Source organism: Meleagris gallopavo, chromosome 23, assembly GCF_000146605.3.
Source record: "Meleagris gallopavo isolate NT-WF06-2002-E0010 breed Aviagen turkey brand Nicholas breeding stock chromosome 23, Turkey_5.1, whole genome shotgun sequence".
Taxonomy (NCBI): Eukaryota; Metazoa; Chordata; class Aves; order Galliformes; family Phasianidae; genus Meleagris; species Meleagris gallopavo.
In genome coordinates, this window is record NC_015033.2 from 1,834,577 (window position 1) to 1,861,743 (window position 27,167).

Sequence of the window (27,167 nt, forward strand, 5' to 3'; positions counted from 1 at the left end):
CCCCCCGGGGCGCCTCAGCGCGGGGTGTTTGGCCCCGTCTGGCCGCGTTCTCCGCGGGGAATAAAGCCCCGCTCAGCGCTGCGCGTGCTGCTCGGCATCCCGTAGCAGATCCCGAGGAAAACCGGTTCTGTTTTACGAGGATGCGATATTTCCGGGCTGCGGGTTGGGGATGTGCGGGGTGAGCTCATGCAGCCGGCACCTCAGGGCGCGCGGGCGGAGGCGGTGCTGAGCCCGGCCTCGTCCTGCAGCCCTGCGCGTTCGGTCCGTCGGTGCCCGCCGTGCCGTGTTGTGCCATGCCGTGCAATGCCGTGTTGTGCCATGCCGTGCAATGCCGTGTTGTGCCATGCCGTGCAATGCCGTGCCCCCCAGCGGCTTTCCGCTCCCTTGGCACCTCTGTGCCGTTCGTACTTCGGACGGGAGCCCAGCAGTGTGAGGTTGGATGCGTGGTGCTCAAGGGTCAGTAGGAACATACGGTTTGTTTGTGTCTGCGAGATGCATCTGGGTGTCTGGTGTCGTCAGCTGCAAAAAGGCTAATTTCAGCGAGCTGCTCTCGTTATCACAACTTCCTCCATCTCCCGGACTGTGCCCGTGCTGGCAGTAGCAGTAGCAGTAGCAATAGCGGTAGCAGCAGCCCTGCAGCACACCCCGCCGCCTGGCAGCATCCTTTGCACGGTCCGCCTGTGCACGTGAGGGAACCGAAACGCAGAGGAGTCGGTTGTTCAAAGTCACGCATCAAACGACTGCCGGGCTTGGGAATGGAACTTTACAAGCTGTCGGGTTTTGAGCTCTTGCTTTAACCGCTAAATGTGCCGTTTTCCACTAGATGCTTCCTCAGACAACAACCGAAAACATAGCTGGTTGACTCTGACTTGCCTGAAAGGCTGCTTAAAGTTTCCAGCAGGGCACGGCTCTGGAACCCTCAGGTGCTTTCCGTACTCCCTGCTGTTCCTCTGCCTCTCTCTAGCAGTGCCGATTTCTTCCCAGACGAGGTATGGCTTTACATTTCTGTTTCTCTTGAGCTGCTTTACCAGCACTGCTCTCCCCCCCACTCTGGCTATTCCTTGCAGTTGTATTGGAGGTCCTGCTGAGCCTGAGTGATGTATATTGCTCTGATGCTCTTTGCTGAGTTGCTCTGCAGCTGGGAGCCCCACAGAACTGCAGCCTGTTGTTATCACCATGTATACATTCTGCTTTCCTATCTCTCTCCTTGCTGACAACCCCTTTCATCATCGGTCCTGCACGCAAACGAGGTTAGCTCCAGTTTGGATTGCATTAGTGTAATTCTGCTTCCTATTGCTTTTCTTTGTGAGCCTGTTTGACGGGCATGTGTATGTGTAAGGCAGGCACTGAGCACAGTAAATGCTCAAAATGTGGGTGTGTTTATTTCAGAAAGGGAAGGGCACAAGCCAAGAGATTCTTTGGATCGAGCGGTTGTGCAAGGCCTGCTCCCCGTGTGTTTCGTGTAGATAGAGTAGCTGTGCACTATGGAAAGGTCATTGTTCTCTGCTGACATCTCTGTGTGCTGAAGGTGCTGACTGTGCTCTGTAAATGGTGGTTTGTTTGGTCTCTGGTAGGAAGGGGATGCTCTGCAGTGTTTCAGAGGCCTGAAACACTGGGGTGTGTGATTTCGTCCCTTGCCTGGTTATCCTGAGCGGATTCCATTATAGATCTGATTCAGCCTAATGTTTGTGTAAGCAAAATAATGAGTAGATGTCATTAATCAGGGGCTTAGAATTCTCTAATAAAAGGCATCGTGGGAACAGCACAACTGTGGAACTGGAGGAACAGCAAAGGACCACTGAGAGATCATGAGTCAGTGCGTGGAATTGTGTGGCAGGATCAATCTGTAAAGCAAAAACTGGTAATAAGAGAAATCTTTATTTTTATTTTTATACTTGGTAGAGGTAGAAGTTTTATTATGGTAAACCAAATACAGGTTATGATAGTCTAAATTATGGTTTGAGGAATTGAACCCTGAGCATAGAAAAGCTTTAATTTCAGGTGGTGGTAAGTGCTTGCATGCTTCTCTCCACTTTCTCAAGGGCTCCTGTTTTTTTTCCTGCTGAGTTTGTGGTCCAAGTGTTAGCTTGTGTGGATGTGTTGGAGGAAGCGGGCAGAGCTGTGTTGCAAATCAAGTCTATGTTGAAGGTGCAGCACAGTCCCAGGAACTGAAAGAGGGCAGAGGTGGCTCAGCTGGGATGCTGATGTGTATTTCAGAGTGTACTAAATGGAAATTGTAAAGGAAACACTTTTTTGATATGTGAGAGCACAGGAGTTCTTGTGTCAAATCTGCTCTATGAATGCTTTCTCCGGAATGGATGATGATTGCAAGGCAGCAAAGCTGTTCTTGTGGTGGAAAGAGCTGCAGCCAGTTGGATGTGGCAGGAGGTGGCTGGGAGTCCTCTGTCCTGCTGGCTCTGTTCTGAGCTGGTGCCTTGAATGGGGCAGCACAGCAGGCTCTTGCACCTCTGCAAACAAGCAGGTGTTTTAGCACCTTTTACCACACGTGTGTTTGTTCTCAGGTGGATAAACAGGTTGTCAATACTTATCAGCAAGCAGGGCTGCTAAGGCCAGTCCCACCATTAGTTGCATCCACATCCTGGGAATTGTTACATTAGGCCATAAGGTTAAGCAGATTCAGCACGCTTTTTCTGTCATTAATCTGGGTGACTGCCACTTGGGTGCAGCTATTCAGCCAGCTCTGCCCCCCAGTGCTCCTTCCTCCCATCATGGTGTGACTTGCTTGCACACCTGGGGCCATGCTGACACGCTCTGAGAATTTTCCCAGTCTGTTCTTTAAGGAAAACTTGTGGCTTACTTTTGTAAGTCCATTAGTGCTCAAATAACTTGCCTTTCCCCACAGTGTGCGGTATTTCACCCCGTGACTGCCACCAAAAAACCCAGCCTGAGCTTAGACACCTTGAGAAGGTTCATTGACTGCATCTGTGAGAATGTAGTCTTGATTCACCTCTGCTACGTGTGTGGTTGTGTGCTAAAAACCTGCCAAGCACGTGTGTACGTAGAATTTCCCATCGTCTCCTCCCCCTGCAGTTGATGCCTGCAATGAAAGCAGTTTCCTGCTGTCTCCCACACTGCACCCATCACCTGTATGCTCCTCACCACTCATTTCTTATAAACTTGAAAGGTAGTTTTTGTAGTCCCAAGGTTTAGTAATTCTGTCATCTGCTTGTAGGCGTTTGAGCTTCCGTGTCTGTGTAAGGCAGCAGCCTCACAGAGGTTTGTGGAACACTGCTCCCTTTGTGATCTGATCGCCCGTTGCTTTTTTTTTCCCCCCTCTTTCAATAGCAGTTCTACGTTGTAAACACCAGAGTTGTACTTAATACATTTTCTATAGGAGATGTGTTAGAGTCTTTTATGGTAGCTGCTGGCTTGTTAAATACCGACCAGGTAATTTCACACGTGTCTGTTACACTCTGCAGAGATTGGATTTTCATTGCAACTCTGCATTCCTTTGGAATATCCACCTCGTCTTCTGTTGGCACAATCTCTGTACACCCCAAGATATGTGTGATTCTCTGGAAAGACAAGGTCCTGAGGGATTGGAACTTGGCCTCGTAATGCCACAGCCTCAGGCACGGTGCTTTGTGTCTGATGGGATTTTGCATCAGGCAGAAATCCTCAGCAGGACGAAGCAGCTTTGGCTATTATTGTGCCTTCTGCCTCTGGTTGTCAGCAGGGTGATGGCAGTTTGCTGCTTTTGTTACTATTGGGCTGAGGCAGCAGATATTGTACAAATGTGCTGGGTTTATTGTTAATGAGCAGAGGACTAGGCAAGCTTGTTTTGCTTTATTCAAACTTGTAGACTTTGCCTCCTCCCCCTTTTACTTCCCTCCCTTTTAAGGCACATGGGTGGTTTTGTGGTCTCTGTATCCGGTCTCTGTGTGATACAGCATGTGTGCTGAGGAAGCAGGACAGATAAAACATAGCTCTTATTTCTGGGAATCCTTACCTCACTGCTGGTGGGGAAGTGTTGTGCTCCCAGGCACTGCAGATAAGATGCTGGGCTCCTTGTCGTGCTGAAGCACGGGGCTGGCTCACAAGGGGCTGCCAGCAGTACTTCATGATTTGGGAGACCCAAATCCTCAGCAGCATGTTGCTTGATGTCTAAGTTTGTACACCAGCTGACAGCTGCAAAGCCATGTTTTAAGTTGTGAGGTTAGCAGTTTTTGTGCTGCTTTTATAGGCTGAAGATAAGTGACTGTCAGAATTGCTCAGGGCATGTGCAGGGATGAATTCAGAACTAGCAAAGAGTCGGAGGAAACAGGGTTTTATATTGCTATAGTATTTTGTGCATGGACAAATGGATGGAGCTTGAGGGTTCCTGACCTGAGGGTTCCTGAGGGTTCAACTGACTTTGACATTATGTGTCTTTAAGAGAGAAACCATACTATGGACCTCTGCTGAACACCTTTTGTTTTAGTCATTCACGTGTGCATTTATCCGTGTTTGTACCTGAAAGTGGAAAATGAATGGATGCAGATGGAATTAACAAACTTGCTGTGGTTGCCTTGGCCTTACATTTCACTTTTCCTATACTTTCAGAGGTGGATTATGCAGTGGAATATTATTTGGTTTTGTTTTAAGGATGATGCATGCAGACTCAGAACCAGCAACAAGAATATTCCTGTGGCTTAAAGGCTCTGGACTGGAAGTTTAACTAAGGTGCCAATTTTCCTGAGCTGTGGAAGATGTGATAACCTTCCTTTCTTTGGGTCCTTCTGGATATTAACTTTGTGCAAAGCCCGGCACAGGTTTGCACTGTGCCCTGTTACTTGGTTGGAATCTGCAGTCTTTTTTTCTCTTTTCTTGCAGGTTGTAGCTAAGCAGTGAGCAGGATGCCCCCGGGCATTTACTGCCCTATGGAATTCTGGTCCAAGGGAGAAAACCAAAACATCCAGGTCGACTTTCTGCTGCCAACAGGCATATACTTGAACCTCTCTGTGCCCTGCAATGCCAGCTTGGGCACCATCAAACAGGTAACAGCCTTGATCACTCTCATTTGCAGCTTCCTGCAACAAGGAGTCTGCTTTTGGGAGCGTGTGAGGAGCTGTGTTGGGTCTTAATGCCAGCTGGGTTTCCACTACATTGCTCTGAGACAGCTTCTTGTGAGAGCCTCTGCAACCCACTAAATGTACATCTAGCTGCTGAGGCTGCCAGCAACAGGGTGCTGATGCTGCTGCCAATGTGTTGGGCTTTATTCACTGGGTACTGAGGTGTGAATTAGTTTTTGAGTGACTGCAGGATGAGTGCAGACATGAGCTGGCAACACAGGGCTTGAGTAGCATTTTTGATGCTGCTTCCCTGAGCCAGCCAGTCACTGACATTGGATCTTTTGTTAGCAGTGCTCTTGTCTATGCAGACTCAAGGAAGAGAGGTGCTCCAAATAGATGAGTTAAGGTGCTGGACTCAGTGTTCATCGTGTCAGCCCTGCATCACAGCAACTGAACAGTGAAAACTGAGAAGTGACAGAATTTAATTTGAGGAATGAAATGCTGTTGCGAAACCATGTGTTAAAGAAATGATACTTTTCTTATTTCCCTGGGCAGAAAGTGTGGTTAGGAGAGAGTGAAGGAAAATAGAATGTAGAAGTTTTTTTTCTGCAGCAGCAACCTGGCCTAGATGAGTCACAGATCACAAGGGACAGAAGCACAGTGCCAGATTATTCCCAGTTTTCTCGTACTGCAGTTTTCAGGCCCAAAATAAGTAAATAAATAAATAAAGGGCAAGTGGAGCTGATTGGTTCCAGCTGTTAAGTTGCAGGTCTGCGTTTTACTGGGTCAGCTGGAGGCCCATCAGCTGCAGGGCTGCGTCTCCTACAGCGTGTGCTTAGGAAGGGAGCAAAGGAGTGGAATATCAGTAGTTGTGTGGAAGTGTCACCCATTGGGAGCACTTGATGGAGTTCAGAAGACTTGGGAAAAGTTCTTGGCTCTGTCACAGATTTCATTATACTGGAGGTGAACTACTTAATCTGCTCTTCCCTCCAGTGGCAGTAATACCTCCATTTCACAAGGCTCTCAGTCAGCAGGCACTTACTGCCAGGTATTCAGATGGGAGTTATTTAAATACGGAGGTCAAGAGATTTTTTTGTGCTTGGAACAAATGGCAAGAGAAGAGAAAAGCAAGTCGGTTAAAGGCACTTGCAAATAAATCTACCCAGATTTATTACCCAAATCTTCAGCAGAAGTTGGAGTTGCCAGACTTGGCTGAAAATACTGCCTGTGATTGCAGGTGCAGGGATGTTGAGAGAAGGTGGAAAGTGAGGCTATGGGATGGCAGAAGGAGGAAGATGAGGTCCTGGCAGTGCAGCAGTAGTTTCACTGTGCTGTTGGTCTGTCCCAGGTGGTGTGGAAGCACGCTCAGTATGAGCCTCTCTACCATATGCTCAGTGATCCCGAGGCCTACGTCTTCACGTGCATCAACCAGACAGCCGAACAGCAAGAGCTGGAGGATGAGCAGCGGCGCCTTTGTGACATCCAACCCTTCCTGCCCGTCCTGCGGCTCGTGGCTCGAGAAGGTGACAGAGTCAAGAAGCTTATTAACTCCCAAATCAGCCTGCTTATTGGGAAAGGTCAGTTCCCTCATCGCTGGTCTCACCAGGAGCGTGGCAGGGCTGCTGGCCGTGGGTGATGTGCGCCTCTGTCCTAGATGGCATTATTATTTATGGAATAGCAATGGAATCTTGCTGACATGGTAGATGAAATAAGCAGGACTTTAAGCAAGACTTCTCTGTAGTGCTTGTAGTAAGGGAATAGCGTGTATGGAAATGCAAGAAGGGCAGTTTTTCCTTCTGACAGAGTGACATAGTATTGTGTCTTTACTACACAATAGCAGTTGCTTATTTACTCCCTGCAATTGTGCAGAGTGAATGAGCAATTACTGGCAGCTTGGCTGACTTGACTCTTTTTTTTTTTTTTTTTAACAAATATTAAGTATGTGTTTAGGAAGATTGTTTCACAGTCATTTGATTATCACCAGCTTAATCCCCCAAGGGGTACAAGTGCTTATTTCATCTTTTTTTCTTAACCTCCACACAGGTTTGCACGAATTTGACTCTGTGCAGGATCCAGAGGTGAATGATTTCCGCACCAAAATGTGCCAATTCTGTGAGGAGAGAGCAGCAAAGCGGCAGCAGCTCAGCTGGGCAGCTTGGATGGAGTACAACTTTCCCTTGCAGCTTGAACCCATGGCCAAAGGCCTTGGAACTGGACTCTTGCACACACCCACCAAGAACATTTTTGTCAACGTCAAGTTTCAGTCTGGCGGGGTAAAGCATCAGTCTTTCTGTGGCATTGTTTGACTTGTTTGTGTTTCCCCTCGGGTACCAATTAGCTGGTGACTGAAATTGCTGTATGCACACATGATGGAAAGCTTTTTGCTTATGGATCAGAGAGAAACACAGAAGCCAGCCCAGCATAGTCTGCTTGCAGGTGTTGATCTGTGGTGCCTATGGGGCCCTGTTCTTGCCTGCTGCCCTTGGTTAATGTGAGTTTTGCATGTTGTGCCTGGCCATGAAGCAAGAGCCACCTCTAGGAGAGAATAGCTTGAGCACAATGACCTCAGCCACTATCTGCTTTGCTGGTGGAATAGCAGTGGGAAGATTTTATTTTATTATTTAGTAACTAACAGCCACATGTACTGGTGGTTGTGTTTATACTGGACTTAAAAGTATTAATTTCCAGCCCTGTGCTTGCGCTGCTGAAACATAATTCCTGCCCAGGTTGGCAAACATCCCTACTTATTTGCTACAGGGGTGGGAGGGTGAATACTTTGGCCTCACTGTCCTTCCCTTTATTGTCAGTAACGGGAATCTTGTTGCCTCCCAGCTGAGCTACTGCTGCTTCTTGTGCTGATTTCAGCTCTTTGCTGGTATTTGACAGTCCATGCTGTGTTGTTGGGGTTGTAGGAGAGCTTCACTTTCCAGATCTCCCCAAATGAGTTCCCCATCACGTTAATGAGCTATGCTGTCAAGAAGCAGGCTACTGTCTTCCGACACGAGACAATGGAGAACCCGGAGGACTACACACTGCAGGTGAATGGGAAGTATGAATATCTCTATGGGAACTACCCCCTGTACCAGTTCCAGGTGAGCCTTTTGTCTTGCTTTGATAAAAGAGAGTCTGTTCCCCTTTGTACTCTTCTTGGTGGGAGGGTGGGTTGAGACATGTTCTCCATCAAAGAGACACTGCTGTTTACAGGAATGCAGCACACTGATGGCAAGACCTGGGTGCTGCTTAGGGCAAGGGGTACTTCTAGCAACCTGACAGGTCCTTATGGTTTTGGAAGCTAGTGATCTAAGCCTGTTGCTGGGTGCCAAGAGTGGTGTAAATGTCTTTATAGCTTATATTTCTTGTTTTCATGGTGGACTAGAGGTTTGCCTTTTGAAAGCTGAACAAGTAATTCCCTACTCTGTATTCCCTGGCAGGGCAAAGTGTGGCTGTATGTGCTGAATCCCCAGCAGTTTTCTCCAATGCAGCCTTTTGAGTCAGTTGATGAAATGTCAGGTGCAAGGCATGTCACATTTTTGGCTATGGCAATGTGAGACCAGGGAGATGCTGGTTTAAAAAAACAAGAGGAAGTACATTAAAATGGAATTTTGGTTGTTACTGTGTCTTTTCCATAATTTCTTGTTATGTATTTCTGCTTCAGCAGTTCTGATTTGCTTGACTTCGCATGCCTGCCTGGCTCTGTTTCATGCTGACTCTCTCCTCTCTTTGCAGTACATTCGTAGCTGCCTGCACCGAGGCTTAACACCCCACCTGACTATGGTACACTCATCCACTATTATTGCTATGAGAGATGAGCAGGTCAACAGTATTGCCAACCCCCCAAAGATGGCAGTGAAGCCTCCCCCACTCCCTAAGAAAAAGGTAAAAGGGCACAGTGACTGAGCCAGGTCCCTGTTAACTGGTATATTGATGGAGATGCTAATGTTGGTCTTGGAATGGCAGCTAGTTCTCCTCACTGCTCTCGGGGCGGGTTATTCTCCAGGGTTTAAGGGCTGAGGGTTCCAGTCAGCCTTCCAGATCCCTCCATACCTGCCTTAGTTGTGACAGAATACTGCTCACCTGCAGTACAGTGCTCTTTTGTGTTAGGGTCAAAAGCATGTGATGAGTGATGAGAACTGCTGCTGGCTTGAGAAGCTTTTGCGTCTATTTCTAATCAGAACCCTTTCCTCCTTCTAGCCTAACTATGGTTCTCTCTGGTCCTTGGAGCAGTCTTTCTACATTGAACTAGTGCAAGGCAGCAAGGTCAATGCAGATGAGAGAATGAAGGTAGGTACTGCAGTTCTGGGTTTTCGTTTTGTGTTTTGGCTTTTTTGCTTTCCCATTTGCATCTGTCTTTGTTTGTTTGTGCTAAGGAAAGCAGAGGCCGACAGCTTGATCTCACGTGAGCCTCCATTATGCTTCATTCAGCACTTGGGTAGTTCCTAAGATGCAGTACAACAGGAAGGGGGAAGGGAACTTGCTAGGCAGCAGCTCAGCAGCAGAGAAATGCATTCCCCTGCAAGAGTTTGTGAGTAACAAACAGCTGCTCCTGTGCAGTGATGCTGCTTGACAGAGGTGTGGAGATGCAGGGAAGTTTGCTAAAGTGGAGGAGGAGAAATCCAGCTCTGAGAAGAAGAATGATGGGAGATGTTGTGACTGCTAGAGTGTGCTGTGATTTGGGTTAGCTAGCAGTGCTGCAAGAGGAGGTCATGCTGGAGATGAGCCTGGCCTGTAGCTGTACCATAGTCTGGCAGGCTGCAGGAGCGGTGCAGGTTGCAGACACAAATGTGCTGGCATTGCACTGCAAGCCTGCTCTGACAAACCAGTCTTTGGGTGTCCTGTGCTGCTAATTTTTCTCTTTGGCATATGCACTGGCCAGCTCCTGGTGCCTGCCTTGCTTTTTCAGTGTGACATGTTCCTGAGGTTTTGCAGCATCTCAGTGGGTGAGGTTTGCTGAATATTTATATTGCTTGGCTTCACAGGATGAAACATGTATTATTCTTACCAATTAATTACCCAAGCATTTTGCAATGCTTTTGCAAGTTTACGTAAAGTGAAAAGATAACAGCACTCTTACTGAAGTGGAGTAAAAGTGGGTATTAAGGGGCTTAGTGTCTTGGTAAATCAGAGGAAAGAAACAGGAGTTGGGCATCCTGCTTTCAGGAGTAGACACCCTGTCCCATTCTGCTTCTAGTCATGGTTTTTTTGCAGACAGGTCAAGTCCCTGTGGATTCATGGTATTCTTATTTCTTCTCCCCTCAGCTGGTGGTGCAGGCAGGTCTCTTTCATGGCAATGAGATGCTGTGCAAAATGGTGTCAAGCTCTGAAGTGAACGTGTGCTCAGAGCCAGTGTGGAAGCAGAGGCTGGATTTTGATATTAATATCTGTGATCTCCCTCGTATGGCACGGCTCTGCTTTGCACTCTACGCTGTCATCGAGAAGGCAAAGAAAGCACGATCCACCAAGAAGAAGTCCAAGAAAGCTGTAAGTAAAGCCAATATGAGGTTGAGCCAGGCTTGCCAGAGCTGCAGGGCACAGGACACCATTCTGAGCCAAGTGCCCATTGCTTTCAGATTACTGTGAATAAAAGAGCTGAGAGGATGATCACCAGAAACTTCCTCGCAGGAACAGGAAGCTGAGGAGTGGCTGCCCATAGGGAAGGATGCTTTAACTGTAATTTCTTCTTCAGAAAAGCTATTAAGAAACATACTCAACATCAGAATGCACACAAAGAGGAATCATTTGTTAGTTTTGCTGTTTTGCTGTTCCACAACTTCCTTGTTTTGCAGTCGAGGTTAAAGCCTTACTCTATGCTACATCCTCTTTTATTAGAAAGGTCTTTTATGCAAGTCTCCAAGGAGCAAGTTAACAGCTAAGAATGGGGAAGAACATGAGTAATGTAAGCACTAGTTGCAGCAGAGCTCTAGGTGAGGTAAAAGCAAAGTGTGGGACTTTGAAGGCTATTGTCCAGGTGCTGCAAACTGCAGATGGAAAGTGTCACATCGCTTTGGCAGCTCTTGTGCTGAGTTTCTGAATTAGAGAGGCAATGATATTTCTCACCTTGCCTCTATTTCAAAACTTCTAACCCATTAATAACAGTAATTCAATAAGAGAAGATCTAAGTGGAATGGAATTGCTGGTTTCCCAGCATTATACCTTAAGTAAGCATACCTCTAGCTCTTTGTATGTGAGTTTTCTTTGTGAGCAACAAATGTGTCTATTCCTCTGTAAATGAGTGTTTCTGCAGCCATAAAAACACAGTTGCCATGCTTTAAACAGAGGATTTAGTCATGGTAACTTTTCTAGAGTGCAGAGAAATGAGGGACTGACAAATGCAATCCCAGAAGATTTTATGAAGCCTTGGTTCTCCCAGCCCCTCTTCATGGCTGGCATCTTTGCTGAGCCTCATTGTGTTGTTGACATAAGAAGGCTCTCAGGGTTACGGTGCTTTACTGTCTGGAGAGCAACAGTTGACCCATGAGTCCTATTTGCATGGACCAGTTTCCAGGTTGGAAGCTTCAGACTGGTAACATCTTGTTACCTTTTCACCTTGTTATTGTTTTCTTTTTGTGTGTTTATTTGCTTTTTAAAAAAAAAAAAACAACTGAAGAATAGCAGAACTCCAGTTCCTGCTGGAGGCTTGCCTTGAACAGAATGTCTCATTCATCCACAGGCTGCATTTTTGTGGTCACATAGGAGCAATTCTCAGTTTCGAGGCAGTCAGAAGGAAATTTTGCTGCTCTGATTGATAAAACAAGACCAGCTCAGTTAGCTGGGTTGTCAAGAGGAGTAGTTCATGTGTGTTCTGTAATGGGGAAAAGTGGTGCCTTCTGATGAGCTTTTATTGTAAAGTTATGGTATTTGCTGGAGTTGAGCTTTGCAGAAGTGGAGCTGATCACACGTTTGGGCTGCTCAGATCTCATTTAGAACCATTGTTAACTGGAGGTTCCAGTCAAAGCATGTCCTGATTTTTGTTAGATTATCTTTTTGCTTGCTTTGCTTAAAGTACTCAGATAAATACATGCGTGTTGTTTGTCTGTGTGGACTGTGCAGAGCAGATAGGTGGGACTAAGTCATTTATTATCACAAAAACAGGCGAGCCTGCAGACTGGCTGGGATGAGTCAGAGCTTTAATGTCACTGCTTGGCTTTCAGTGTTTCTGTAAGTCATGCAGGAGATATTTCTGTCCTTATGATGCTGAATCGTTTCTTTGCTGGACTTTATCCACCAAAAATCTCGCCGTGCTCTTTGGCAGGCTTTGTGCTGTGGTTTGATGTCATACAGAGTCTGTTAGACAAGGTTATTGCTGGTGGTGGTGTGTGTAGCTTTTCCCTGCAGTCTGAAAGCTGATGTCTCAAATAAGATTTTACAGAAGATGATTAGTCTAATCAAATCAACACCAGAGGTTTGTGAGAGGCCGCTTGGAAGCGATTCATTTTGTTTCATTAGGGAGAAATGCTGACACAGCTAACTCCACCAAGTTTGGTGCACCTTCTGGGCAAGCCTGATGTATTCTCTAGAATATCTCAGTGGAACAAGATGCCTCCATGTGAATTCCTTCAAATGTTACACAGTTTGTGCGTGTCTCACTACAATTTGGTCTCACAGACTCTTTGCAAGTCAGTTTCTGTGCTGATGTACGCTCAAGCCTTGTTTTCTGAGCAGCCAAGTGAAATGCTGGTTTTGCTAAACTGTTACATGAAGTAAACTGTTCCATTTGAGGAACCTGAGCACAGGAAATCTTAGGTCACTCGTGGAACACGTCTGTTTGCTCTGGTGGCAGGGAGATGGTTTCTCTTTCTTGGCCATGCCCCAGTCACTTTACTTGCACCTCCCAAATGAGGCTGGCTTGTGTGACTGGGTTGGGCTTGGGCCTTTGGGTGTTGTTTTTTTGTTTGTTTAGTTGGGTGATTTTGGTGGGGGGCTGGTGTTGTTTTGTTTCTTGTTGTTGGGAGGAGGGTGAAAGGGTTGGGTTGGGATTGGCAGCATGAAGTTTGTCATCTGTAGTTAGGTAGCGTTCATTATTGCACAAAAGAAGCCAACATTTTTTCTTCCTTTTATCAGATATACTTTGCATTCTCTGTCTGGTGTTCTGAGGGCATGTTAACTCATTTTCCTATTTCAAAATTGAGGCTCTTCTCTCTCCCCTCAAGCCTTGAAATACATAAAGGATATAAGATGTGGTTCCTTCAAATATCATTGAGTATAGAATTTAAGGCTACATTGGAAACTTAGAGAATCTTCAGCTTACAAAATATTGGGTGATGAAGCTTCAGACATTTGTAGGGAGTGTTTGGTGCCATTCAACCACTAGGATTTAGTAAGTATCTGAATTTGATGCTATCCTGTACTCAGGATATCTTTTAGAATGCCAAAGGTTGGCAGCAGGCATGGCTGCTTGGGGGGGCGTGAGTTCTTTCAGCATCTTTTTGAGGGGATGCCTAGATGCTCTAGAATGGAAAGTTACCCACCTGCTGTATTCTGTATAGCAATTTGCAGACTTGGAAGAAATTAAGGAGATAATATAACTTTTTAGTCCTGGCTATTGTAAGGGATTTGCTTTGCATAGGGATATCTCATACTCTTTCGCTGCTCTTTCCTTCCCTCAGTTTTCCAAATACAGCACTCACATAAGCTTTTCTCTTTGCTTTTCAGGACTGCCCCATTGCCTGGGTGAATGTCATGCTCTTTGATTATAAGGACCAGCTGAAAACAGGGGAGTGCTGCTTGCACATGTGGTCATCCTTCCCAGGTATGTCAGGAGCTAATGCTGCTGTGTGTTTCTGTCTCTAGCTTCTGCCACAAAGATGGGATCTGCCCTGCATTCTCCATTGCTGTCCAGTAGGTTGCAGGAGTGGCCTACTGGTGCTGCGTTAACTCTCTGTGCTGGCAGTTCCAGTACCTTTACTGCTCTGTATTATAGCCATGCCAAGGTGAAGGCCTTGTTTTACTTGGCATTGCACACGTGACTTAAGAGGCTGCTGCAGTCCTAAAGATGCCATTTATACTTCAGTGCTTTGAGAGGTTGGGAAAATGAAATGACCTGCTCAGGGCCAGAGCTTTCTGCTCTGACCAGTGACAGAGCTGGAAGCAGTCCTGTGCTCTGCTTTCTGGACCAAAGCTTCAACAGAGAGGATTTATGGATTTATGTGCTTTGCTTTTCAGATGAGAAAGGTGAACTTCTGAACCCCATGGGCACAGTGCAGTGCAACCCCAACACAGAAAGTGCAGCAGCCTTAGTCATCTGCTTCCCCAACGTTGCATCACATCCTGTGTATTACCCATCATTTGAGCAGGTAGGGAACATGGATGTTTTCTTGAGAGGCAAACATTAGCTTTTTAGTGCAGGAGCACACACTTTTGGGCAACTGTCTGCAGAGACCAGGTACAAACAAACTTGATTAATGGATAGAAAATAAAAAAAATGACCTTTTCTGTTAACTAGTAATGGATCTTTGAATGTGTAGTTTTGCTCGCTCTGAATTTCTAAAGTAAGACTGCTCTCATCCACGGGCATTTGTTTGCAAATGGATTTAACTGAGCTGCCTTCAAACTGCAGGCAGCACTATAGAATGGAAGAGAAATAAAGGGAAGATGAGTGAGAGAGCTCCCTGCCTTTTAGCACAGAATAATAACATGCTGTGTGGTATGAGAATTTTCCATCTGTCACAACAGCTGGCCACACTTCTGAAGTGGAAGCAGAAATGTACCCATTGCAGGAAAGGAAGGAGATCTGCTCTGCCACGGACTCATCCGTGATGCATCTTCTGGCTTAGCAGTTTTAACAGATTGCTAGCATGCAAGGTTCCTTGGGCAGTGCTGGCTGTTTGGGAAGCACATGCTGGTTGTAGGAGCATGGAGTGGTTCCTGTTAACCTGGAGTTTAGTGAGCCAGCGCTCCGTGCATGGACCATGTGTGTGTGCAGATGTGCTTTTCTTGGGAGGAAGGATCTTGATTCTCATCACTGCTGGGGAAAGGGACATCATCTGCAGTTGGGTTGTCCCTTTACTTCCTACGTCAGGGCTGTGAGAGGGGCAACTCCCTTCTTCAGATGTGGCGAGTCTCTAATGAGCATAAATGCCTGAAATGATAGCAGGTTGGAAGTACAAAGGAAAGGAGGAGCCTTTCTCAGAATCTATGTTTGTGTTCCAGCTGCTGGAGTTGGGGAGGAATGGAGAACAACCCCGCTCTGCACCAGAAGATCCAGAGGAGGTGAGTCTCTGGCTTCAGCTTTTCTGCTGAGTGCAGGCTATGTGCAAGCCTGGCTTCCTAGATTAAGTCATATCTCCATCTTACTCCCGACCAGCATTTTTCACTATACCCCAGTCTTTCTGCATCTCTCTGGGCTGAGCAAGGCCTTTGGGTTGAGGCTGAGCCCTCTGTATGCTCTTTGCTGTGATTCCCATGAGCAGAAGCTGCAACTGAAGGAAATACTGGAGCGGAGGAGCCACACTGAGCTCTATGAGCATGAGAAAGATCTGGTGTGGAAGATGAGATATGATATCCGTGACCAATATCCACAAGCTTTGGCAAAGCTCCTTACCATCACCAAATGGAACAAGCACGAAGATGTGGCCCAGGTGAGGATGCTGGAGTTGGCAGCATGATTTTATGAATTTTTCTGTGTCTATTCCCCTGTTATGTCTGAAAGGCCAGCAGTGCCCTTGTGCAGGTGGGTTTGGCATCACTGGGGCTCAGCAAAATTTTCCATTCTCTCCCAGTTGCTGTTGAACACCTTTGTATGCTGAGTGGCACCTAGTCAAGCTCTGTGTCTCAGCCCCACTACTTGTCAGTTAGGAGCAGTGTCCATCTATACTCACTGCCAGAGCTTTAACAGGAACCTCTAAAGGTCCCCTTCCAGTCTACACTGTTATGCTACAGAGCAGTGCTTTTTCCAGAGACTGGCATTTGATACGATGTCTGCAAACTGACTCTGAGGCATCTGTAGTGACTAGGATAGTTTCCCACCACACAAAGGATCTGCTCTTCCAGCAGTAGAACTTTTAATCAGTCTTAATTTTCCTTTTTCTTCTTAATTACAGATGATTTCCCTGCTTCAGACCTGGCCAGAGTTGCCTGTCCTGAATGCCTTGGAGCTGTTGGATTTTAGCTTCCCTGACCGTTACGTTGGCTCCTTTGCTATCAACTCATTAAAGAAGCTGACGTAAGTGTTCATCACGAGGGATTTGCAGAGCCCCTGTCTGTGTATGCTCAGGGCTGCGGAGGAGGACCGTGAATGAGGCTGACAGCCTTTTCTGTGCTGTTCTTGTAAGCATACTCATTGCAGTACAGATGAGGTTATCTTTTATTTTTTCTTTCTGTCCACAGAGATCACGAATTGTTCCAATATCTGCTGCAGCTTGTCCAGGTGCTCAAGTATGAATCCTACTTAGACTGTGAATTAACCAAGTTCCTGCTGGACAGGGCTCTATCCAACCGTAAGATCGGCCACTTCTTGTTCTGGCACCTCAGGTAAGAGCAGATGTTTTGGGCTATTGCTTAATAATCAAGTGAGACCAGGGTTTACTGGATTCCTCATTGCACTGTGAAATGAGATAGCAAGCACTTTGGCACACATGGATGCCAGGGTATTTATCTAAGGGCACTTGGCTGGCATCTTTCACCCAAGCATTGATGGGACTTTGCTGACATGATTACCAAACCCCAGGAGCTGCTGTTTGCTATTTGAGAGACTGAAAAACACAATATTTTTTTGGTTGATTGGTTTTGGATTGTTTGTTTGTTGAACAGAGAGGTGGCAGAGAGGGGAGTTGTATTGGTTGGATTTAGGTTCTGTTTTTGGAACTTTTATCTGTATACCCAGAGTAGAAAATTACTTTGGACATCCCTTGCCACTTGCCAGTTCCAAGCCATAGGCTCAGAATCATCCTTACTCCTTAAATAATCTTCTCAATTAAGTGGTTAGCATTTTAATGACAAAGATGTCTCACAACTTTAAGAGCAGTCTTAGCACCTTCTGGGGTGGGTGTTCTATTTTTTTCTTTTCTACTAGATGCACAAAATCTAAACAGCAGCTAACATCTCCTACAACCCCCTACTCCCCTCCCCTCCCCCCCCACACATACATGCTTTATGGTGACATGAATGGGAGAGTTAGGATTTGCTGTGGTAGTCAGGTTTGCTTTAACCTCCCTTCTTCCTCTAGGTCAGAAATGCACGTCCCTGCAGTTGCCTTGAGGTTTGGCTTGATCCTCGAAGCATATTGCAGAGGCAGCACCCACCATATGAAGGTTTTGATGAAACAGGTAAGAATTGCTTTTAGCTATAAGGTTGTCATCCCTGTTGCTTGGAGCTGGTTCTCAGCTCTTCGATTTTTCAATTTAATATTATCAGTAATACAGAAAGAGCCTTGCAGCTGCTATATTGTTTTTGGCATATCCTATTAAGAGCCTGGAGTTCCCCATCATGTGTGACTTTGCTCATCTCTTACTCACCATCACATGTCCCAAACTGCAAGATTTGTCTAGGATGGCTTGAAATGCTCAGACTGCTGTTATTAGATGAGTTGAATGAATTGCCATTTAGTAGGATATCATTAAAATTCACTGCCTGATTTGGTGCAGTGCATTCTTTCTTTCAGTTGCCATGTGGAGGTAATCTTGTTCATTACTGACTCTAAACCTTTATTTGTCAGGATCACAGTAGCTACTTCAGACATGGGGGACTGCATATATGAAGTCAGAGCTAAGATGTGCCCACAGACTAATGCTGTGTTTGTTTTTAGGACAGAATGGTGCTTTTGGGTAACCAGAACTCCATAGAGCAGGGGCTATAGATTCTTATGCTTGTAGCCAGTGCACCTCACATCTTCCTCTGGTGCTTGACACTGTTCATTATTCCTGGTCTTTAGGACTGTAGTCATTACCTTGCAATGTATTTGTGCCCAGCAAAATATCCACAACTGATTATGAACTTCTCTAAAGCAGAAAGTTTAAATTTGTTCTGTTGCAATTCATGAAATTGCCACACGTTGAGGAGTAAATAAGAAATACAAGCAATTTCTGCATTTCACAGTGGGTTTTTCTAATTCTTGCACTTTCTTCAGGCATTTCCTATTTGTTAACCCTACTCTATTCATCCATTTCTTTGCAGGGAGAAGCACTCAGCAAGATGAAAGCTCTGAATGAGTTTGTTAAATTGAGTTCTCCAAAGGCCACCAAGCCTCAAGCCAAGGAGATGATGCATGTGTGCATGAAGCAGGAAACTTACCTCGAAGCACTTTCCCACCTCCAGTCCCCTCTGAACCCCAGCATTATCCTCACTGAAGTTTGGTAAGTAATATAGCTGCATCTCTTCCTCCTTCTGTGCTGCAGGTTTTGCTCAGCAGTAGAGCCAGGTTTCTGGTTACTCTGAGGCCCTCTTTTCTCATGGCAGTTGGTTCTCAGCTCTTAGACTTTCCAATTTAATGTTTTCTCTGTCCATTAGCAATTTTGGATGCTGTTGAAATTGCAGCTTAGATGCAAACATTTCTAATAGGTAGAAACACTGATAGTATTTTTGTTTCCCCTAGTGTGGATCAGTGCACGTTTATGGATTCCAAGATGAAGCCCTTATGGATTGTTTTTAATAATGAAGAGACAGGTGGAGGTGGAGTGGGTATCATTTTTAAAAATGGAGATGGTAAGTCTTTAAGGATATGCTTTCTAGGCATGATAGTCTCAAGTATTTATTGTGGTGAATGGGCCTAAGTATGGACCTTTTAAGATGTCGTGTCAGCAAGCACTGCGAGTGTGTTGGAGATGTTTGACAGAAAGCTGGAGGTGTAGTAAATTCTGATATAAATAAAATATTTTAGCACAGTTGTACCAGTTACTGATAACTGGATACTCCCACGCACAGTGAAAAGGAACCCGCTGTGAGGGCCTTGCAGGGTTCCTGCTGGTACTGCTCCTGTTGGCAGTGGCCAGAGCTCACTTCTAGGGAAGTGCTACACTGTCTGCTGTGGTAAGAGTTGTGGCAAAGTGAAGCAGTATTTATCTCCATTAGATACATCAACTCAGACAGGAGTAGCAGTAACTTTACCCTGGTGCTAAGCTATTCAGCTCTGAAAACATTCTTTGCTTGCAAGACAGAGGTGGCAAAGGCCCTTCTAGCATTGTGCTGCAAGGGCAGAACAAGTTTAGCATGCAAGAAAACAGGAGGGGAAAATAGGTACCTAATGAACCTTTCTTCCTTTGTAACACTGCACAGATCTTCGTCAGGACATGCTGACTCTGCAGATGATCCAGCTGATGGATGTCCTGTGGAAGCAGGAGGGCCTGGACCTGAGGTGAGTAATGTGCATACAGGTGTCTGGCTGCAATGATAGGTCATGTGGGTGCAGCTGTTTTGCTCGCAAACTGCTTTTGTCTCTGCCAGGTCCATCCAGTATTCTGAGGTTTGAAGGTGCTGAGGGGTAGGAAATGCAGTGAGAAGGGAGGAAGAAGAGTTGGGACATTGGAAATTCCCAACTAAATACACTGTGAGGGAGAAGGGACGCAGGCAGTTTAAGCTAGAACTCTGCAGCTGCTTCCACACAGCATGGTTTAGGGAAGGATGAAGTATGGAGGACAAAACTAAAATATAGTCCTGCAGCAGAGGCTGTGGAAATTCACTGGCAGCAAGCAGAAGTTGGTGATGTGTGCTGTTACTGAACTTGAAGTTCATGGCTGGCGCTAGAGCCAGGGCTCCACAACTGTTAAGTTGGGATATAAGTTGTATCGGGCTTAAATCAGACTCACAGAATCACACAGAATGGCCAGGGTTGGAAGGGACCTCAAGGATCACGAATCTCCAACCCCCTGCCACATGAGGGCCACCAACCTCCACATTTAATACCAGCCCAGGCTGCCCAGGGCCCCATCCAACCTGGCCTTGAACACCTCCAGAGCATCCACAGCCTCTCTGGGCAAATGTTCCAGCACCTCACCAGTCTCTCTGACTCTTACTAATTTCCTATTAAACCATAGTTATGCTGCATTTTTGTCCATGTGAAGAATAAATCAGTGCTTGGTAGCTGGCTTAGACAAGCTGCCAGATGGAAGATCCTCTGTCTTCTGTGCATCCCAACTGCCCTTCATGCTTCTGAAGCACAGGAGGTGAAGGTGGTTGTGTGTTCAGTGATGCGGTTCCATCTGCTGGCTCAACACACTGAAGAACTGCAGGATTTTCCTTGGTTCCAATTTGAAGCTTAGGCTAAAAGGACAGTTTATCTCTACCAATTTGCTCTTGATATGGCAGACAGGGGAAAGCTGGAAAATCGAGACAGCTCAATTGCAGGCAGGATTTCAGCAGAAGGGTTTCTTTCGTCTCTGCAGGATGACTCCTTATGGCTGCCTCTCCACAGGAGACAAGACTGGGCTGATAGAAGTAGTCATGCATTCTGATACCATCGCTAACATCCAGCTGAACAAGAGCAACATGGCTGCCACTGCAGCCTTCAACAAGGATGCACTGCTAAACTGGCTGAAATCCAAGAACCCAGGGTATGCGGACTTAGCTTTTACTCAGTGCTGCTTTGCTACTTCCTTCCAGGGAGAGACAAGCTTCTTTTTTGCTTTCCTCAATGTTTTCTTTCAGTTATGCATGTTTCCAACCTGTCCTGTGAGATCTCTTGCAGCTCTGCAACCTAGCAGAGTAAGAGGGGATCTGAGTTAATACTGAGTAGTTTAGTTGAGATTGGGGACAGAATTATTGGCCTGATCTCTCTAGTTATGGATAGTTTTTACTCCAGCTGCTTCTTGTATAGCAGATGACTGGAAAATGCTACAGAAAGTGATTCAGGCATGTAATTCTCTTACCTTCTGCAGGTCAGAAGGGTGGGAGAAATCTTTAAAAACATCCTTCCCAGCTGTGAAGCACTGGTATTCAAAGTCATCTTTTTTTCTTTAGCGATGCTTTAGAACAAGCTATAGAGGAGTTCACTCTTTCCTGTGCGGGGTACTGCGTGGCAACGTATGTGCTGGGGATCGGTGACCGGCACAGCGACAACATCATGATCCGGGAAACTGGCCAGGTATGGGGCTTGAGTGCTGCTGTTGAAGTACTGGAAGAGGTGCATGAATGCTGCTTAGCAATGGTTGGAAATATCCCAGTGCAATTCTGCTGCTAAGGGATGCAGCTTCCAGCAGAGACAGACTGGACAAATAGTCTCAATAGCTTCCATCACGGAGAGGGTAAATATAGCTTCAGAATTTGAATATTCTTCTCTAAAAGTGCCACTGCTACCAGCTGTCAAAGTAATCTCTTGTCTGGCTGCTGTTAATTTTGAAGTTAAACCTCAGACCTAAAATCATTTGCAGATACAAACCTGAGCACTATACTTAGCAGCTGAAGACTTACTTGGCTTCAGCAGAATTACAGATTGCTTGTAGTTGCAAGATAAGAGCCTCAGTTACTTGTCCAAGATTTTTATAGCTTTCCTAGGAAAAAGACTTTTAAAATGATTGCGTGTGATCAGTATGGTTATAATTTCACTCTGATACTGCAAGGACTGCAGAGCCACTGTGTCATTCATTAACAAGACAGTAACCTCCATTCCTGGGCTATGGTTAGCAGCAGCCCTTATGGAGGATTGCCTCTTCTGACAACATAAAAAACAATGCTGGAGAAGAAGCCTCTGCAGCTTTCTTCAGAGCAGTGGTGCTCAGTGATTTGCCCACCTGGGGGAGCTGATGCTCTGCTGTATGCAGGTTTGGGGTTTGTATACCTTTTGGGTTTTACAGCAGCTCTGCAAAACGTACATGATTGTGCTGTGACCTTCCTTCCCATCATTGTACTGGTGATGAGAATGCTTCACTTGCTTTATAGCTGTTTGGTTTTTGTGGGGGAAGCTGTACCTGAAGAAGTAACATTTGGTAGCAACTTCAAAACAGATCTTATTTTCACATGTTGTCTGGGACTCCAGACTGCACGGGTAGGATAAGACAGCAATAAAAAAAAAAAAACATTTTTTTCAGCTATACCAAGTCCTGAAGAGGCAGGTAGCTCTCTAATTACACTAGAGAATATTTTGGCAAGTAAACATTGCCACTTCTCCCAGAGAAGTGCCAGGGGACAGGTCAGTTTTCTCCTTCCCAGAATGCTATGGTCCGTATCTTTCGAATATAGTATCTGAGGAGCAGTACTATTCTGAAAACAATTTTTTCTTCCTTTTTTCCAGCTGTTCCATATTGATTTTGGTCACTTTTTGGGAAACTTCAAGACCAAATTTGGTATTAATAGAGAACGAGTTCCTTTCATCTTAACCTATGATTTTGTGCACGTCATCCAGCAAGGAAAAACAAACAACAGTGAGAAGTTTGAAAGGTAAGGGTTAGCAGTTTAATTTTGACGTAAGATTTTTAAGGTCTGAATTCTCTGAAGTTAATTCCACTATTCCCACCATTAGAGCTACCTACAAAGCAGCATAACAACAATTCTGGAATACAGAAGTTAGTATAAAATGAACATGAAGTGCTCATTACTCATTTTGGAAGCATTTGGGATGTTACACTCTTGCTTGTGGTAACAAAACCCCTCTGTAGTCTTCCATAATTCTGTATTCTGCCTCATTTTCCTTTCTGAACAGATTCAGGGGTTATTGTGAAAAGGCCTACATGATTCTGAGGCGCCACGGTCCTCTCTTCCTGCACCTGTTTGCACTGATGAAAGCTGCTGGCCTGCCAGAGCTCAGCTGCTCTAAGGACATTCAGTACCTGAAGGTAAGAAAAATAGAACCCAGATGTGGCTGAAACTTAATACCTGGTTGTGTACTTCAGGGAAAAGAAGGTGGAAAGTTCTTCGAAGCACCTGAACACCAAAAAATGAGTAAATGTCCATGGCTCCCATGTAGGATGTCAGAAATGGCAGGTACTGGTGCTCAGGGAAGAAATCCAGGGAATTTCAGGGAAGAAATCCATCAGATTCTTCATTGCAGAGGTAGTAAAGCATGTTGTGAACCAGCTTGCAGGGAAGGATGCAGCTCTTTGGTTGAGCACTAATTCCTTTTCCCAGCTTGCCTCCTTAAATTTAATAACCTAGCTCTGTCCATCTGAAAGAGAGAGGCTTTGAACAAGAGCACCAAGAAACCTAATGCTTCCTTACTCCTAAATTACAAGTAGGACAGATGTATTGCAATGAAAAATCTTGTGCAACTTTGCTAAGTGTTTAAAACGATTAACAGCTATTTGTCTCCTATTTAGTGTTCTTTTCAATGCATACTTTCTTAAGTAAATAGTTTGGTAGTTTAGCAGTTAATTATTCAGGTGTTCAGTGAGGCTATACTGAATTCTGCCTCTTACCCTCAGGATTCCCTAGCTCTTGGTAAAACGGATGAAGAGGCACTGAAACACTTCAGACTCAAGTTTAATGAAGCCCTGCGAGAGAGCTGGAAAACCAAAGTGAACTGGCTGGCACACAATGTATCCAAAGATAACAGACAGTAGAGGGATGGAGTCAGCCTGCACACTTGCTCCAAAAGAATGTACAACCACTTGCACTGAATCCAATGATTACAGACTGGTTTTAGAAGACTGATGAATGTTGCCGTGCTTAAGATCCCTCACCTGTGGTTCCAGAGATCACATCTTTCTGCCTAACTGAAAGTTGTTGGACTGTCATAAACTGCCTAATCATGCCTGCACCAGATCTTTGGGTGGCAAGGGAGAGGCACAAGGCAATAAAATTACTGCAAACAGTGAAAGGTAGGTAGATGTACCGTATCCTTAACAACTTGTTAAGTTTCAAATACATCTTCTAATGGAAGAGTTCAGGCAGTTTCAATATACTTTGAAGTCAGTAAGTGTGCTAACATGTCTATTTTTATTTTCTTGACAATTCAGCTAAACACTGAACAGCTACTCTGCTGTAGCTCTTATAGCACAGCTGTTGTAGGCCTCTACCATTACAGCTCAGGCTTTAACTCACTACGTCCTACCCTGTTTCAGTGTACACCAAGCCTAAATCTCCTCTGAAACTAACTTGTACGAACTTTTTATTCTGCACTGTGACAGAATTAAAAAGTAAATCCATACCATCACATTACTGTCTCTCTGCTGCAGATGCCAGAGAGCTCTGAGATGCTGCCTAAAATCTCACACCTCGAGAAGAGGTGCCTGGGTTGGCCTAACTTGAGTTAGATATGTTCGTTTGCTTTCTTAAAGCAGACCTTAGATTAAACTCAGCCAGCTTCTTGTTTTCTGCATTCGTTCTGTTTTTAAGCCTGAAAACATTAAAATTGCACTGTGCCAACAGGCATGTACCATTTGTTGCTGAATGTACCTCCTAGTGGGGTGTTACAGCTAGTTTGCCACCTCTAAAGCATACATGGAGGGCAATGGCCTGCACTTATGTACTTACTGGAATACAACACTGTAACCCAGTGTCAGATGGACATATGGTAGCACTCTGTGCTTAAGTTATTTGGCCAGTCTGCTTTCCTGTGTAAAGATAGAGGAGTGCCAGATGAGTGGGTTTAGTATTGAAAAATTGCATCTCAGTTCATCTGAAAAGTTTGGTCCCTGCTCTCTTCAGCCATATGCTCTCAGCTGAGGCACGCAGCTCTGTTTGTTAGTAGAGCTGGGGTGCAAAGACTGTGAGTGGGAAGGTCAGCCAAAGAACAAGGTGCAGTCATCTGTGCTGGTACCTACACTGGACAAACTGTTCCAGCCTTCTGCTGTTGCCACAGCTGCCTTTGTCTCTTTACCAAGGAAATCTGTCCCCTGTCCCACAAGGTGCTGTTAATCATGTATTTCTACTCTTGTGTTGTATTTTTGTCTCCAGCTAATGTCCTCACCTGGTGGGCAGTTCTGAGCACTGGTGTTGCATAGGGACAGATGAACAGGAGCCACTGCTGTCCCTCAGTGCCTCCCATGAGCAAACTGAGGTGCATCAAACAGGCTGCAGCCTATGGGTCATGATGGAAGATAAGCAGTCTGGTTAGTATCTGCTTCCTTTAGCAGTTCCCTGGGGTGCTTCCCTTCCATTCCCTGTGTTCTTCACATCATCATGTTCCTCAAGAGGTGCTACCATTTCTATCTTTTAAAGAATGACTGTCAGATTTTCACGACATCCCTGAAGTTGAATTAGCTCTTTGATTTGTATGCCCTGACCTGGGTTGAGCAATGGTTGATTTACAGGATTCAAGTAGATAAAAAGAAACAAAGGCACTTCCTATCCTTTTTTCCAAGCAACAAAAAACATGTCAAATAATGGACTACTCTCATGTAAATTTAAGCTTTTGTGCCTGGTTTGAGTTAATTTTGCCAAACATTTTCTCAAAAATAGCTAGTTTAGGGCAGATGCTGAACTTGCCTATTTTTTCCCAGTACATCTTCCCTGTTATGGGGTAAATTTCATTTGTTTTTGCAACTAGGACTTAAGTATAACTTGTTCTTGATTTTTTTTTAGCTCTTTTTACTACATTAAAATGAGGTGCCTGTACTTCAGAGAAAACAAATGAATAAACAGCATCCCTATGCTGCAGGGTAAGCCCAGTGCTTTTTTAAAAGCATGAGTTCAAATAGATTTGTTCTTCATCAGCTGCACGACTAAGTTATTACTGCCTCAAAGTAACTCCTACCTCTGTAGAAAGTAACAGTAGATATAATATTTGTCAGTGAATGGAACAACACAGTATAATTACTTTCTCTGATATGTTTGTTTCCTATGTCTATGATATAATTCATGGTTTCCTTGAATTGAACAGCAGTCAGTGAGTGATCTCAGGTTTCAAACGCATATTTGTAATTACAATTGCAAGTCATAAATTTGTTCATACAAATTACGAGTAATCCACCTGAGATGTTCTTTTAGCCAATGTTTTAAGTATTATAAGGATAACTTATTTGCAGTGCCAGTTGATGCCAACTACTCTAATCCTTTAGTGCTTTTTTTGTTTTGCTAAGACTCAGATTTGTGGAGACTGAGCATTCTGCACTCCATCTTATTGGAATAATACAGAAAACATGCCACAGTCACAGAATACGTAAGGTAGGAAGAGATCCTAATTAATGACTACATGGGAAATGCAAAAGCAATCTCTTTCAATTGCTTTGCTATTAGAAACAAATACTGTAGAATTTGGAGCTCTTTGAAAACTAATCTGACAATGAGAAAACAATATTGCACACACTTAAGTTACTGCTTCCTCAGTAGGGAGGAAAAATTATAAAACCTCAACACACATTTACTCTGTGCTCCCTCCTTGGGGGTGGTGTGCCTGGACTCTGCTTGCAGAGGTGCCTGTGGCCACACAACTTTGCTGTATCTAAAGAAACTAGGTAAATATTGCTGTTTCCTTATTAAATTAACTGATGGTGCAGACAGCATGCAGAAATATTAGGCCACAAGCAAGCTGAGAGGCAGTGCGACCACAGTAATCTTATGGGAGGGAAGAAACATGCTACAAAACTGTAAATATAAACACAATTATCTTACACTGCTATAAGCAGGGAAACCAGGATCCCGTGTCATACTGCAGCAAGGCAGTTTTACCTAGCAGGTTCCTTGGGTGTGCTCAAGTACTTTGATCACAGGCTCACAGCAGTTCCTACCTGCTTACAGAAGTACAAAGCAGCAGTGGCTCCTGTCATCTGTCCTTCCATTGTAAAAGTGCAATAAAACAAAGCTGTATCAGCATCAACTGCTAGAGCTGAGCCATTCCAAAGGCGTCTCAATTCAGCACAGTTTTACAGCTAGGTTACACCATCAACAAAGCTGATTTTCCTACAAGCAGTAAAAATGTTGATGAGTCATTGAGTGGATTTCCTCCCTTGTACACCCCTGGGACAGCATCTTGATGGAGCTCTGATGGCTGCACCTGGCAGCAAAGAGCTGCTGTCTCCAGCTTTACACAATAACTCACCTGATGCTTTCCAGAGAGTTGAACTGTACTAAAGATGAAAACTTAAATCATTTTCAAAGATATTATGTTTCACTGTAAATAAGTATCTTCTGCTTTATAAATATGCTCCGTGATCCTCCTTTCTATTTATTTAGAGATGTTTTTTTGTGATTTTTAACTCTGTATAAACTGATTGTTCTTATTTTGTTGCCTTTGAAAAAGAAAAGTATTTTTTTAAGACAAACCGTGGTTCTGTAACAAGAGTGTGTTCACTTGTTTAACTTTTCGGTTGCTCTAGGTACGTGTTTTGTAAATAAATAAAAAAGGATTAAATTGCA

The 27,167-nt window shown here is 44.9% G+C and overlaps 1 protein-coding gene across 3 annotated transcripts; it reads left to right on the plus strand.

Moving 5' to 3' along the window:
• The first annotated feature begins 55 nt into the window (after positions 1-55).
• PIK3CD (phosphatidylinositol-4,5-bisphosphate 3-kinase catalytic subunit delta) lies at positions 56-27,167 on the plus strand. 3 transcript variants are annotated; one of them, XR_795824.3, is made up of 24 exons: positions 56-989; positions 4,834-4,997; positions 6,361-6,589; positions 7,056-7,285; positions 7,925-8,104; positions 8,739-8,888; positions 9,204-9,293; positions 10,269-10,490; positions 13,662-13,758; positions 14,172-14,302; positions 15,159-15,218; positions 15,419-15,586; positions 16,049-16,170; positions 16,335-16,478; positions 17,173-17,272; positions 18,120-18,298; positions 18,538-18,647; positions 19,218-19,296; positions 20,324-20,491; positions 20,898-21,021; positions 22,168-22,313; positions 22,576-22,708; positions 23,294-23,689; positions 24,768-27,167. XR_795824.3 is itself a non-coding variant. In XM_010722752.3 (23 exons), exons 2-23 carry the CDS (start codon positions 4,857-4,859, stop codon positions 23,429-23,431), a joined length of 3,141 nt encoding a protein of 1,046 aa, XP_010721054.1. In that variant the 5' UTR covers positions 56-989; positions 4,834-4,856; the 3' UTR covers positions 23,432-27,167. The 3 variants fall into 3 exon arrangements, 2 of the variants coding, with proteins under 2 accessions (XP_010721054.1, XP_010721055.1); XM_010722752.3 differs by having other exon boundaries at positions 23,294-27,167; XM_010722753.3 differs by lacking the exon at positions 56-989 and adding an exon at positions 3,345-4,683 and having other exon boundaries at positions 23,294-27,167.

Bases quoted from the DNA above. Each gene is read 5' to 3' on its own strand.
- PIK3CD (XM_010722752.3), top strand. From the start codon at position 4,857: ATGCCCCCGGGCATTTACTGCCCTATGGAATTCTGGTCCAAGGGAGAA. The intron at 8,889-9,203 runs GTAAAAGGGCAC...TCCTCCTTCTAG, and splicing joins CCCCACTCCCTAAGAAAAAG to CCTAACTATGGTTCTCTCTG. The intron at 10,491-13,661 runs GTAAGTAAAGCC...TTTGCTTTTCAG, and splicing joins AGAAGAAGTCCAAGAAAGCT to GACTGCCCCATTGCCTGGGT.